At 35.7% G+C, this 15,801-nt stretch overlaps 1 protein-coding gene across 1 annotated transcript in view; it reads right to left on the bottom strand.

Moving 5' to 3' along the window:
- The window catches only part of RTTN (rotatin), a 145,757-nt gene that overhangs the window by 17,293 nt on the left and 112,663 nt on the right, over positions 1-15,801 (bottom strand). The window contains exons 40-43 of the mRNA XM_069467875.1: positions 12,363-12,580; positions 4,485-4,590; positions 3,636-3,733; positions 2,464-2,541 (exon numbers count right to left, since the gene is read on the bottom strand). Of these exons, the coding sequence (XP_069323976.1) occupies positions 2,464-2,541; positions 3,636-3,733; positions 4,485-4,590; positions 12,363-12,580 (500 nt within the window). The remainder of the gene's footprint in view (positions 1-2,463; positions 2,542-3,635; positions 3,734-4,484; positions 4,591-12,362; positions 12,581-15,801) is intronic.

The raw sequence follows: 15,801 nt of genomic DNA, 5'->3' as shown, positions 1-15,801 counted from the left end.
ATCTAATCTGCCATTCTATCCACGTAGTTTATCTGTATTTCCATCCATTCATCCTTCCTGTCTGCCTGGCAGTGAGGAACAGGTGTTCCTCTTTTTGTCAGATTGATAGATCCATCTGTGTTCTGAAACACAGCCCTTCCTGCCTCCTCAGGGATCTTTATCCACTGATTAGTTCTTTTCTTCCTATTTCTTTAATAACTAGTCCCCAGTTTGCTCATTTCTGTCTTTATATTCAAGTAGTTTATATGTTAGGAGAAACAAACATACTAACGTCCTTTAATCCTGTATGTCCCAAATTATTAATGCATGATCGAGATTCCGGGAAGAGTACTCTTATGGCTGTCATTTCCCCATCTCACATTTAATCTTCAGCTCATTTCAATTTATTTTCTGCCCTGATGATTCTATTGAGATCACGCCTACCTTTGTAACTGCGAAAACCTCAGGCACTGTGGCATTTGCTAGTCTCTTTTTTCTTAATTTCCATGCTGCCACTCTACCTTGGATCACCTCCAAACTCTTTCTCCATTATTCCTTTCTCAGTTGTTTTCCATCCTCTCTTAAATGTTCACACTTTTCAAAGATATAACTTAGGCTTTTGTTATATACTCGCTTGGGAAATTTCAACTATAGTCATGGCTACAAAACCGTCTATACACTGATACTTCCTAATATCCCCAGCCTGTATTTCTCCTCAGAGCCCTAGACCCATAATCTATTGACTATACATGGTTTATTACCTGGATGCCCCAAAGACTCTCGACAGTAGCATGTGCAAACCTGAGCATTGGGTCTCTCACACCTGTGCTCTGCTCTATCATGCACTGTTAACATCGGTTAGCAGCTTAAACTGGAGTCCAAGTCATTCTACATTTCTCTTCTTTCTTCTCAAAACTTAAGTGTACTCCCTACCATCCTTCCCCTTTTACATGCCCAAGTTAATGTCTTACCATCTCTTGCCTGGACTTGACAGTTCCCTCCCTCTATCTTTGTCTACTGATTAATCCAACTCACAGTCATTATGATCTTTCCAGCATAAAAACCCCTCAGTGTTACACATATGCATATACAGGGTAGGGTCATGGTGGGTGACCCAGTGAATTACCACAACAGTGACCAACAATTAATAATGAGAGCACGCCATACACCTCAGGGAAACTGGAATAGAAAAGAAATTAAGAATCTCTGCCCCCCAAGGGATTATATTTATACTCAAGAGTAACATAAATATTCTTTCTAAAATTTACTTCTTATTAAACAACTTAGAAATATAGAAATGCTTTAATTTTTTCAGAGATCACACTTTTATAAACGGCTAGTGTGGCACAAATGGCACTATGTTTATAACTAGTAGCCAGGCTAGCATCTCATAAATCTTTATAGGTAGATCCTATTGGTAAAGTTTTCCGGAGTATTCCCTGAATAAGGTGTCATGGATGAATATTAATTGCATCCAGTCACAAGGATAATATTTAGCATGAAGGAATCATAAATTTTGTAAATAACATCTTTATTTTGACAAAAAGTTCACATACTGGGAGTTTTAGTAAAATGTATAAGTAAACACTTGATTCCCATCAAATTGTTTTGAAATGTAAATTGTTAGTCATGCTATTTAACATAGCTTAAGGAATACATGTTCAGCAGTTTATTTTCCAGATGTAGTATGTGTTCTTCAGTTTTACCACAAGAGCAAAAAAGGTGAAACATTAAAAAGCAAAGGAAGATTCCATAATTTATCTTTGCCTTACTCATTTTCCACAGTATTTCCATATTAAAGCATTAATCTAGTGTTTCAAAAGTGTTGTATCACTATAAACAAAGCAAATCAAAGTGTTCAAAAGAGTATATCCTGTACAATAGTACTAACACAATGGTTTAAAACAATAGCATCAATGCTTACAGACAAAGCAAAACATCTCAATGATTTTCAGAGAGAGGGGCTCTGTAAGTGGTCACAGGGAGTCAGTAGACCTAGAATTAAGGAATTTCCTTTAGGTGTATATGGCCACGCTAGGGAGTAGCAGTATGTATTTTCTACTTCGAAGCAGGAAACACATTCATCCTCTTTCCTTATAGACACAGATACCTGCGCTTATTTCCTTGGAGAGTTGTTCTGACAACTGCCTTTTAAAGAATCCACCTTAAAAGACATACCCAGCCATTCATTCCATCCTAGTAAAGAAACATCTAAAATACTTAACAGTAGAGAATGAGGCTGAAGTTTGTGAAGTTAACATTTCAATGATAAAGTGAAAACACTGATATAAAATAAATATAATGAATGTTGACAAACAACAAGATTAGGTACATTCATTTTTGAGAATTACCACTTAGTTTAAGGACCAAACAACTGGGCATCTAAAAAATAAAATTCAGAATTTTCTATTTTTTCCTGCTACATCATCTTATATAAAAATTAAACTGCACTTCTACCCACATTTTGAAAGCAGTTCTACTTACTTTACATTCTTCATTTTGATAAAGACAGTTTCTTAGGAGCTGCATGGCAATGCTTAACTCTTTAATAATACCATCCTCCTGTTTAAACAAAAAGCAGTTGAAAAATGTGAACACAACAGCATACTCCACTTTTTATATATAGTGATTCCCTCCCCCTTGGGTCACAGTACAATGCAGTTGTGCTCTAATCATGCCTGACCACCATAACTTTGAGGGCACTGACAAGCTAACGATCTCTGAAAGATGACCATATCTCAAGAAGCACATCCACCACGAAAAAGCTATTTCTGTTCTATCAAGCATGGAGGAACTAGGATACATAATAGCCTTCATGTTTCATCTCAATAAAGTGAGGCAGGTACTGACAGGTTTTCAGTCATATCAGGTGTTGGCTCACTTTCTCAATGATGAAGTAAGGGCCTTTGGCTAGAGAGGAAAAAGGAAAAGAGGCAAGAAAAAAACCTGACAAACATGTAATCAATCCCCTGCATCAATTAGATTATTAAATAAGGCTCTATCTTGGTTTCTTATTAAATGCAATAGAAACTAGTTACAGAGTGCTGCTATATGATCTGACCTACACACATGTATTTATAGATATGCATACACATTCATTTTCTGAATAAGTGGGTACCATATCTTACTAACCATGGTTATTATTAACTATAGTTATAATAACTATGTTATTTTGAGTTTACATGAATATGCAGTTTGAACATGAGTCCAGCACACTCAATGCTAGAAAAGATATTCAGAAGTCATGGAAGGACTAATATTTGCCCCATATCTGGGGCAAATACTAACTTCGTCAATTACCAGCTGTGCTGACCATGTTGTCATGGGTGTTTGTTCATGAGAGAATAAATAGGAGTTGTTTGAATAGTGCCTGACACACAGAAAACACTTAATAGGTATAGTATCATGTACATGTGGATATTTCCAAATGTTTATAACAAAAATACATAATATATAAATATCATCTACAGATTTTCAAGTGAGAATTAAGAAAAAAAAGCCAACAACCTGCTAATACAGAAATCTCACTAATTTCTCTGATTGTATGTTTCTTTTAAATCAGACTCATTTCACCCTCATGCTCATTTACAGGCACAAGGGTACTGGAGAGTCTCTAAATACACCCATTTATCCCAGAATTGCAGAATTCATATAACCTTCTTTTTCAGTGCTGCCTTCCCAGGCCGCAGAGAATCTAGGTTCAGTTGTGCATTAATGTGCTTCATCTGCTCCATGCAGTTGTCTATGAGGTTGGCTGAAAGATAAAGTCTATCACAGTCAAAAGAATATTCCATTTCCAAGTAAGTTAAAAATACATATAATAATCAGATTCTCAAAAAGATAACATTTTATATTTCTGACTCACTTCATTTTAGTATCTTCAGTGAGACATTAATGAATTAAAGAGGGGAAAGTAAGAGGACTAAAATGTTTTTAGTTCTTAGTAAGACATTCCCCAAATCTAAGTTACATCATGAAGCATAATTTGTTTTAGTGGCAAATCACAATTGAAATTAATGGACTGATGTTGCTGTTACTGTCTCTCAACTCTCAGACCTGTGTTCCCTGATGCCCAGATGAAAAATTACAACACTCTAAAGGGGAAAGTTATATGAAAATATAGGATCATCTGATGCTGTTGTTTTTACCATCAAAATTATATAGTTATTTTTTCAGGTATGCAGTATGTGCTTGTGGGTACTAATACTTAGTTATCATGAAACTGAATAATGTGTTACTTTCTTTAGCTTCTCTAATATTTATATATAGATTCTCTAGAGTAAGAATCATTGTACATTAAACAAAAAATAATCTACATATATAATCTTTTTATTTAAAAAGTAATGCATGTTTACTGTGTTTTTATATGGGAAAAATATTTTTTAATAACAATGAGATTATAAGTTATTTACATTTTGAGTCCACAAAAAGTTAAAATGAACAAGCAGCAAAATATACAAAGGGGCAACATGCCATAAAGACAGCGGATGTGTCATGTGGCTCACCTTTCAGAGCATGCTTCTGTGCTCTCCTGCTGACCGCCAGAAGTGACAGCAGTGCATTTGCAGCAACCCTTTTCAGGGTATCTTTGGAGGATCTTCCCTCATAGCACTGCAGAGAATATAGATCAAACTATCTTGGAGAAAATTCTAATCTGGAGTAAAACTGTCGCGAATAAGAGACATTTTCTGCATAAAACATATTGCTAGGTTTCAACTATCATGTGAAATTCACTGGAATTTGATAAATTATTAATATCTGAGAGTGCTCTGTGCGGATAAGACTGTATAAGAAGTTTATAATATTGAAAAGGCCAATAATCAGTCTCAAAGATTCATCATCTACACAAAAAATTCTTTATACAGTATTAACAGATAGCAAGTTCATGCACTTACTCAAATTCACCAGGTCAGATATATATATATACATTACATATGTAACTTATTAAAACAGGTCCTTGTAAAACCGCTGCACAGAAGAAGTGTCATCAAATGCCTCTTTTCTCCTTCTGAGGACACATTCCCCTCCCTCCATTTCCACCTAACATATGCTTGTATCTTGGGTGATTTGGTTCTTTCCATCTTTCGTTTCTACAGTAACATGTACTTGTCATACGATGTAATTTTTCAAAAAAAATTGCTTAATTTTTTTGACTCACAGAAATGGAGAATGACTTGTAATTTTGAAAATACTTTTTGGTATATTTCCTTTATAATTTTGAATTTATGAGTGACAAAAATTTTTATAAAAACATTTCAAACATGCAAAAGTAGAAAAACAGAATGACGAATGCCAGATTCTCTCTCTTTAAACAATTTTTGCTGAAGATTTTAAAGTAAATTACTAGATATCATAGAGTGTCATATTCTAGTATACATAGCAATAAAGTGATTATCATGCCTAACATAATTAAGAATAATTTCTCAGAATCAACTAATATCTAATGAAAATTCAGATTTTCTCTCTGGTCTCAAAAATGTCTTTTCCCAGTTGGTTTATTGGAATCAGTCTTCATATCATATCTCCTAAATCTAGAACACCCCCCTCCAGCCCCAGAACCCCCCGAAATACTGTGCTGCTGTAGTTCCTCCCCTCATGCTATTGGATTGTTGACCACAGCAGATCAGTCATCCTACAGAACGCCCCACATTCTAGATTTGTCTGTTTGCTTCCTCATGATGATGTTGAACTTGTTTTTTCTCCTCTGTATTTTCCATTTACTGTATGTTTTAGCTCTAAAGTCTTGACTAGATTTAGGTTCAACTTTTGGTGGTAAGAGCTCATGTGTATAGATGGCATAAATTTTTATTACAATTTCCAGGGGTTAAAAAATTCCAGTTTAAGAATCCAGATGTTCCTCATTTGCTTAAAAAAATTAGATAGAATTCAAATTCATAACTTTTCCTATCAGTAATTTTCAAAATGATCTAACTTTATCACATTATTAAAATTAAGCTTAAATTATATTAATTTTACACAAAATACAATATAGAATGATTATTACACACAACGCCACTTACAATCCCTGAATGGCTTATGCTTGGTAACATGACGCTGGGGAAGCCTGCACAGTGGAGGCACTCACAGCCTTACGACCAGGCCAATGATTCCATTTTAAATACCTTACTTAGGCTGCTGCCTCCAACCAGGCAGGTCCTTATTTGGCCAATGGATCAGACATTAAATGCCCAGACCCAGGAATGCTTAATAAAGACCATGCTGAGTGTAACCATGAAGATGAAAGGAAAGAAAAGCTAAGAAAGTATTATAAATGATGAATATATGCAGAGTATAATCACTATAGTTACCTATGAGAATCCTGTCTATAAATGTAATCTTCACCATTAAGAAAAAAATCATATACACATCCTTATTGCATATATTAGTGATTTGAGTAAAACCAAACTGATTTCATTGAAAAGTACTAACATCTAATGGGGGTGGCGGGTAAGACTTCTAAGGAAATAGTTGTGGGCACAGATGTGTTTTTTATTCCTTCTTGAAATACCATTAGAATTACAGAACTGGAATTACATACACACACATACATGATAAAGGCCTGGAAACCAGAAAGCAGATGGGTGAATGACAAATGTATTAAGCTTGAGAATCCTGAATTCTAAGTGGAGAGTGGGGAAAGCTAAATATTACCCCAGTCTATACACTGGACTGCCCAAGGCTGAAGGAGTTTAGCACCATGAACCCTGGAAGTGAGGATGAAGGAGGATTGTTTGAAAAGTTTCTAAGAAGCAGTTAGATTCCCAGATTCTGCCTGCCACTCACTAATTTCTGTACAGCCAAGCACTCCTCCCAACCCTTGCAAAAACCTGGATGTTTAGCCTCTGGAGAGATAAATTAGAAAGATTCTGAACTGGCAGAGACCAAGCATATTTATGGGCAAGGGTTCTCTGCTGAAAACCTAAAGGACTAAGTGAAATTGTGCAAACTAAATTCTGAGACCCCAGTTTTCTTCCTCTACTTTGCTACAAAACACTTGGCATTTGGGTTTTCACCTCCAGGCAAGAGAGCAAAAGATACTTCTCTAGGAAACTTGACAAGTCCCAGAAACCAAGCCCACAAGATAATCCCCGCAAGTCCCTTTGCACAGTAAAGCTATCAGCTGACAATCTCTACTCATGCTCAGGGCTGCCAATCTGCTTTGAGTCTCCCAACCTTAAATAGAACAGATATCCAGGATTTCCAGACACCCCAGGAAAGCCCATCAACAGAAAATAGAGACTAAAACAAACAGACAAGAAGACAGAAAAGAGAGATTATATAGGAAAAAGAAAACTTAATAGGGAGTTCCAAACATACAAAGCATGCAAAGTGGAAGGAATGGCAATGATGTAACTAAAAATACTAGTTTATAGATGGACAGAGCCCCCAAGAGAGCTCAGCACAATGGATAAAACAGACCCACACCTAGGTGCTTCTTTACAAAATTTTAGAATAGTAGAGAAAAAGGGAAAATTTGAAAAACTTCCAGGGAGAGAGAAACCAAGCACCATAATGGCTTCAGAATTTTCTACAGAAACACTGAGAATTAGAGGGAATGGATGATGCTTCCTAAATTCTGAAGTAAATGATTTCCAATCTGGAATTCTCACTAGCCAAATTATAAATTATGATAGATGTCAGGGTAGATAAAGACTTTCAGACATCTACATCTCAAAAAACCTCCTATGTACCTTTTCTCTGGAAGCTATGGGAGAAAAGACTGTATCAAAAGGAGAGCGTCAATCAGAACAGAAAGACCCAGGGGGAGGGGACAGCACACAGGAAACTGCACACAGCAGGGAGGTGAAGGAACTCCCCAGGAACAAGGTGAATGCAGATCACAGGATGACAATGGACACCAAGTAGGTGAGGAGGAATTGGGGGAGATTTCTTCCAGAAGATGAAGTGATACTAAGTTCTAACAATTCTAAACATACTCAGAGGTCATTTAATTGCTGGCAAAGAGCATGAAGATTATTAGTGATAATAGAGAGTTGGCAAATAAAAAAACAATAATTACCCCTAAGGAAAACAAAAGCTGTCTAGGAAAAGAAAGTTAAACATCGTCTGCAACATGGTTTGGTTGTGTATAGTGCTGTCACAGATCAACACTGTTCATGCTGCCTATTCTTTAATAGGCATTACGATATATCAATATTGGGGGAATGAGAAGGGAGCTCATTTTGGCCAGGTAGGTAGGTAGGGTATGGAAAGAGAGCTAAAGTCTTATTTTCCATAGTAGGAAAGCAAAAGATAATGTCCAAACCTGAATAATCAAGATAAAGAAATATAAGCATGTTAATTAGAGACCTAGGTGGGAAACTATAAAATAATTAGCCAAACCAGGTATAAGTGGTCACCTCTGAGAAAATGAGGGATGAAGGCAGAAGTCTTCTACTTTTAGTAAAAACTTAGAACTGCTTGCAGCTCTAAAATGTGTACATGGTAAAACTGATATGAAAGCCAAAAACCAAAAACAAATAAAAAAGAATGAACCAGGACTAACCTATAATAAATCCACATACTTTTCAACATTATACTGAAGAAAGGTCAGAGTAAAGGATTTAATTTCTATCATTTTTCATGTAGTACTTATCGCAGACTGAAAAGCAGTCTGAGCATCTATACACAGAGCAGGTGGACATGGCTGGAAGTGTGAGAAGCCCGAAGGTAGGAAGGCTAAGGATAAACTCAAGTGACTTAACTAGCTACTGGATGATGCAAATATTCAAAAGAGAAAAAATAAATCAGGAGGAGACAGAGCAAGAAATAATATCTTTTCATCAACTTCTGGTAGAAAGAAAATAAAAAGAATAAATGAAATTTATTTAATTTTATTCAATTTTTAGATTAATCCCTCTGTACATTAAGTGATGTAGGGTATTCTAGGTCAAGATTTTTTTGCTTTCTTTCCAAAAGGTACTTAATGTAAAGAACAGGTTTTTTAATTACAGTGAACATTCATCAACACAACAGTAATTTAAATATATAAGCCATCTCTTCAAAAGACTGACCTTTTACCACACACTAAACATGAGTGCAAAACATATCTCCTAAAATGTGACATAAGAGTCAGTTGTTTGTTTGCATTACTATGCTTGGATATCAGATCAAATATAAGGAGCAAAATTAATTTAACATATCAATTAAAGACAAAACCTATTACATATAGAGAGATTTTTATTAATCTTGCTATCAATATATTTTGCAAATAAAACATATTGAGTAGAGCAGTTCCCCCTTATCTGTGGGGGATACATTCTAAGACCTCCAGTGAATGTCTCAAACCTTGGATAGTACCAAACCCTATGGACACTATGTTTTTTCTATACATACAGAACTATTAATATGATAAAGTTTAACTTACAAGTTAGGCACAGTAAGAGATTAACAACTACTAATAAAATAAAACAATTATAACAATAAAGTATAATAAAATTATGTGAATGTGGTCTCTTTTTCTCAAAAGACCTTACTGCACTGTACTCACCCTTCTTCCTCTTGTGAACTGTCCAGTCTGATAACTGAGACGGCTGCTAAGTGACAAACGGGTGGTGAATGTACAGTGTGGATATGCTGAACAAAGGGATGATTTACATCCTGGGCTACTCAGAATGGCGCACAATTTAAAAATTATGAGTTATTTCTGGAATTTTCCATTTAATATTTTTGACCATGGTTGACCATGAATAACTGAAACCATGGAAGGCAAAATCGCACATAAGGGGGACAACTACATCTCCATAAACTGAGGATGGCAAGATCTCCATTAAAGTCAAATGTGGTCAATATTTTCTGGACAAAAGACAGCTAATAATTTCTTAGAGAATATTCAAATTCTGAAACCACCTCAAAATGGAATTATGAAAACATAAATCTACCTGATTTAATATATAAGTATGCATAATTTCAATATATATCCCCTATGGGATAGTGTTGTAAAGCAGCCATTTAAAAGATACTCTGCCAAGACATTTTAATTGATGTTCCAACATAATAATTTATTAGGAGGATAGAGATTTTAGAGGTGGTTGAAACATAGCAATAATGTAATACAATCCTATTATTTTACACTTGAAGAAGTGAATCAAAAGAGGTTAAGTGATTTGCCTAAGGTCTTACATATAACATTTTTTGAGTATAGCTTTACAGAGAATTTAAATATACCTTTGAAGGACACCAATTTTAGAATACTATTTCTTCTGATAATTTTAAAACCGTAGTTTATTTTGTTTCATATAGCACTTGGCACAACCCACAGCCTACATGGACATACAGTAAGATTCATATATTATTTATGATAATGTGCTGCTGTTTAATGTACTCTAATAATAGTTTAATTCACATAGTATCTTGCTATACAGCAAAAAAAACAGTGTTTGTAGTTTAATGGGCCCATTAATAACTGTCCCACCTTACATCAGGCACATATTTTCCCATAAGTGTGCCATAGATACAATTCCTCTCTTCACTTTCTTTGTTTTAAACTTGCTTTGTCCTTCTAACAAATGCCATGTATCTATATACTACTGTTTACATGAACAAGAAGAGCATTATTTATTAGGAAACATGGTTTAAATAATTAGCTAATATGTCCATATCCACACAGAATACTTTATATCCTTTGTAATTTAGAAGAAATGGAAAGGAAAATCACTAAAATATTCCATGGCTGTAGGATACCTCATTTTTTTTTTGGCCAAGAAGGTAATACCAAAAGATTATAAGCAATAACTTTCATAATGAATATTGCAAAGTATTAGGGAAAAATAAGGGCAAGGTAAATTTCGCAAATTCCCCTGGCTTAAACTTTTTCTTAGATGCACTATTATGAACTGGTTCATCACCCTGCATGGATCCATATTTATCATGAATTTCATCATGGATCCTTGAAACACAGCACAACTAAGAGGAGAAAATAGTTGGGAAATAAAACAGCCTTGGCTTGGCCTGGCTGGAAGTCTTTAAACTTCCCCGGTCCAGCAGGATTGGCTGTAGGAAGCACAGTCATCCAGGAAGAGCTGGGCTCCCAGACAGATCTGCCATTCTGGCCTAGGAAAGGGAGGGGGGGCCAGGCACACCGTCCTCGCAGAACTCTGTCCTCCCAGCACTCTTCTGAGGGGGCAGTCATTTAATTCCCTGAAGAGGAAAGCAGGTCGACAAGAGCAAAAGCCTTCCCCAGGAGAAATATGCTCCACGAAAGCCACAGTTAGGAAATTAATAACTAAATTAGAACAGGAGAGGGGGAGGAAGGCATTTTGAAAAGGTGTGAATTTAAGTTTTTCTGCTTATTATTCTTTAAAGTGCAAAATCAGAGTCAGTTAATCACTGGGAAATAAAACCTGAAGCTCTGATGGGGAATGAGACAACTGGGACAATGTCCAGTTTTTGTTTTCGACTAAGCAAACTTGAGTGAAGTGAGAGTGAGGTAGTAGCTGCAGTCTCAGAAAGTAAACGGCTTCTAGAGAAACGCTCTGAGGACCCTTTTCCCCTTAGAGTTCCAGGCTTCTGAAGTTGTTTCTGGAGACAGATGAGAAAATGTGGGGGGCTCCTTGTCAGGCTTCCCAGCTATGCTGGAAAGGAAACCAGATTCTGTAGAGCAAGGGAGATAAAGTCCCCTGAGGAGTCTTGTGATACCCTCCACAGGACAGCTTCTAGCCGGGCCAGAAAGCGTCCTCTCCTCTCCTACCAGCCTTTTCTGCACCTCAACATAATCAAGTCTGGTTCCCAAAATGCACAGTGGTTGTACCAGAAATATATGCATGACCATGACTTCCGCAGACAAAAAAAGAGGTGAAAATTTCCAAATTCTAAGCAGCAAAGGGACAGTAACAAATTGGCAGACAGGAGCAACTCTCTATCTTTGTACAATAAAATGTAGCTGCCTTATTGGGAAGCTGCAGCAAATCCTTTGGTGCATAACGCTATTACTTTTCTACCTTTTTTAATGATTTTTATCTTCTCACTGAAAGACAAATGTGGTTAATTTATATAAATCAAATGCCACTTAAAAATATTTTCAAAGATGTAGACGTATTTTTTAGATGGCAATAAAGTTTGAATTATAACTGCATTCCTGAAATATATAGCCATTTTGGTCATGACATGAAACATTGTTTTGAGAAACTGACTTAGATTAGTAATATGTCCTTTCAAATTTTTACATCATATTCATTAAAGAAACCGGTCAGCATCAGAGGGCTGAGACTGGACAGGAGATGGTAGGTAACTTAATTGTTATACTTTTGTATTATTTAAACAGTCATAACGAGCACTAATTTTTTGCAAATCAAATGACTGAAAAAGGTTTTAACAATACCAAGACCGAAAGTGAATTCATTTAAACACTAAATAAAGTTTCAAAGAACCAAGAAATCACATACCTGAAGAATTACTTCATTAAGTCGTTCTAGAGATTTCTGATTTTCCTGAGTTTTATCAAGAAGTGATGCCATTGTTGGACTGTGGCATAAACTTGTTTTGTCCTTACCCTGAAGATGCCTTTTTGCTTCTTCAGTCAAGAGAATAGAAAGGAACTGCAGGCTGGCAGCAAAGAGGGTGGAGCACGTGACAGACAGGCCCACACATTTGCAGAACATATCTGAAAGAGAGAACAATTTCATACGTAAATGTTTGAAAATTTCTTCAAAATTAAAGAAGTGAATCAGACCGATTTATTGTTTACACTTCACTTATTTCTAATGAAGTAAAGCTATCAATAGTTCAAGTACACTAACTCTAGTGTCTAAAAGTAATTTAAATAGTAAGCATAAGTATACTGAGTCAAGGAATCTATTTAGTTTTCATTATATGGGTTTTTTTTTAATATGAAAGAAGAGAGAGTGAGAGCATGTGTGTGTGTCTAGAAAACACACATATGCACAATATAAGAGGATCGTATTTAGATGAGTTTGGGGTCTACTGGGATACACAAACTCTCTAGAATTTTTAACATTTTAATTTTTATCTCAGTACTAACCTAAAAAAAAAGGTAAAATAACTACTCTGGATCATCTAGTACCATCTTAAAAGTGTGACTGTGTTTCTGTTTTCAAACAAGTTGGTGCCAAATAGTACTTGCAAGCAAGACTTAATATGCAGTGTTGGCATAATAGATGAATAAAGATTTCATAGTAGTTCAAATAGAACATGAGTGGTTATGAACTAATTTGCAAACAAAACACAGAATGGAAAGAACAACTAAGTCAAACTCAAAAGAACTGACAATGAATCGGTCATTATTAAATTCCTGTTGTGAGCACTGATTTAGTTTAATCAAAATAACATTTGTCCTTTCATATTAATATTATAAACTTAAAAAGTATTGGATTTATAATTTTGTTATGTTTGATTTTTATATTATTTTATAACATAAAATATAGCACACAATATAGTGCTTGTGTAAGAACTATAACCATAAGAATTTTTACTTAGATTTAGGCTTAAATTTAAGTTACATAAGAAAAATAAAGTAGTTAGCAGTAGGGTTTCTTGAGAATTGTGTTCATTTAAATCATGTTCAAACATTAGTCAAGCTTGAGAAAAGATTCTTGTTGATAACATAAGTTTTAGAGTGACCACAAGACACATAGCACATGGAATGGAATTGATTTAAAAAAAAAATAACACCATGGCAAGAAATAGCAATGATAATTTTTATTGGTTATATTTTCATAAACATTACTACTATCAAAACTGTTTATGTAGTAAGTGATTTTTGATGAACAGTATTATTATATAAAACTGTGTATATTTTATAGAAAGGTTTTAAATTTAATATGCATTTATTTTACCCCTAGGGAAACAGTGTCAGGTTCATAGGCTTAAGTCAGGAGTCAGCAAATTTTTTCTATAAAGGGCTAAATAGTAAATATTTTATATGCTTGGCAGGTCATTGCCTTTGTCGCAACTATTCACCTCAACTGTTATAGCATGAAAGTAGCCACATACACAATACATAAATGAATGAGTGTGGCTGTGTTTCGATAAAACATTATTCACCATAACAAGTAACATTATTGTATGGTGAGGAGGGGGAGGGGAAGAGGAGGAAGAGGAGGAAGAGGAAAACAAAATAAATAAATGGGACTTAAACTAAAAAGTTTCTGCACAGCAAAGGAAATAATCAACAGAGTAAACAGACAATCTACAGAATGGGAGAAAATATTCACAAACTATACATCTGACAAAGGACTAACATCCAGAATCTACAAAGAACTCAAAACAAAATCAGGAAGAATGAAAACAAATAACCTCATCAAAAAGTTAGCAAAAGACATGAACAGATTTTTCCCAAAAGAAGATAGACAAATGGCCAACAAACATTATGAAAAAATGCTTATTCAACATCACTAATCATCAAGGAAATGCAAATTAAAACCAAAGTGAGATACCATCTTACCTGATCAGAATGGTCATTATTAAAAAGTCAAAAAACAACAGATGTTGTTGTGGATGCAATGAAAAGGGACTGCTTAAACTCTGCTGGTGGGAATATAAATTAGTACAACCTCTATGGAAAACAGTATGGAAATTCCTCAAAGAAATAAAAGTAGACCCACCATTGGCCCAGCAATCCTACTACTGGGTTATCTACCCAAAGGAAAATAAGCCATTTTATCAAAAAGACACTTACACTCAAATGTTTATCTCAGCACAAGTCCCAATTGCAAAGTTTTATAATAACCTAAGTGCCCATCTACTAATGAGTGGAAAAGAAAACGTGGTGTGGCTGGGCGCGGCGGCTCACGCTTGTAATCCTAGCACTCTGGGAAGCCGAGGTGGGCGGATTGTTTGAGCTCAGGAGTTCGAGACCAGCCTGAGCAAGAGCGAGACCTCATTTCTACTAAAAACAGAGAGAAACTAGCTGGACAACTAAAAATATATAGAAAAAATTAGCCAGGCATGGTGGCACATGCCTGTAGTCCCAGCTACTCGGGAGGCTGAGGCAGGAGGATGGCTTGAGCCCAGGAGTTTGAGGTTGCTGTGAGCTAGGCTGATGCCATGGCATTCTAGCCTGGGCAACAGAGTGAGACTCTGTCTCAAAAAATAAAAATAAAAAAATAAAATAAAATAAAATGTGTTGTGTATACACATACACACACACACACACACACACACAACCACCATGGAGTACTACTCCACCACAAAAAAGAATGAAATAATGTCTTTTGCAGCAACTTGGATGGAACTGGAGATCATCATCCTAAGTGAAATATCTCAGGAACAGAAAAACAAGTACCACATGTTCTCACTTATAAGTGGAAGCTAAATGATGGGTATATATGGTCATAAAGAGGTATAAGGAACATTGGAAACTAAGAAAAAGGAAGGGTGGAAGGTAAGGTGAGGACTCAGAAATTACTTATCAGGAACAATGGACATAATTCTGGTGACTGGTATACTAAAAGCCTTCACTTCAGCATTATACAATTCATCCATGTAACAAAAATCAAGTGTACCCCCTAAATCTATTGAAATTTAAAAAATTGTATCACATTTAAGTTTACAGAATGATCAATGATAAAATAAATGTTAAAAAGTCGGTTAGTTGAATTAGTGGATAACTTGGAAACTTAAAACAACTCCAGGCCGGGCGCGGTGGCTCACGCCTGTAATCCTAGCACTCTGGGAGGCGGAGGCGGGTGGATCGCTCAAGGTCAGGAGTTCGAGACCAGCCTGAGCAAGAGAGAGAGACCCCCGTCTCTACTAAAAATAGAAAGAAATTATCTGGCCAACTAAAATATATATAGAAAAAATTAGCTGGGCATGGTGGTGCATGCCTGTAGTCCCAGCTACTCAGGAGGCTGAGGCAGTAGGATT

Source organism: Eulemur rufifrons, chromosome 5 (assembly GCF_041146395.1).
Source record: "Eulemur rufifrons isolate Redbay chromosome 5, OSU_ERuf_1, whole genome shotgun sequence".
In the NCBI taxonomy this organism is placed as follows: Eukaryota; Metazoa; Chordata; class Mammalia; order Primates; family Lemuridae; genus Eulemur; species Eulemur rufifrons.
Note: the sequence above shows the minus strand (reverse complement) of the source record. Positions and strands in the feature narration are given on the sequence as shown.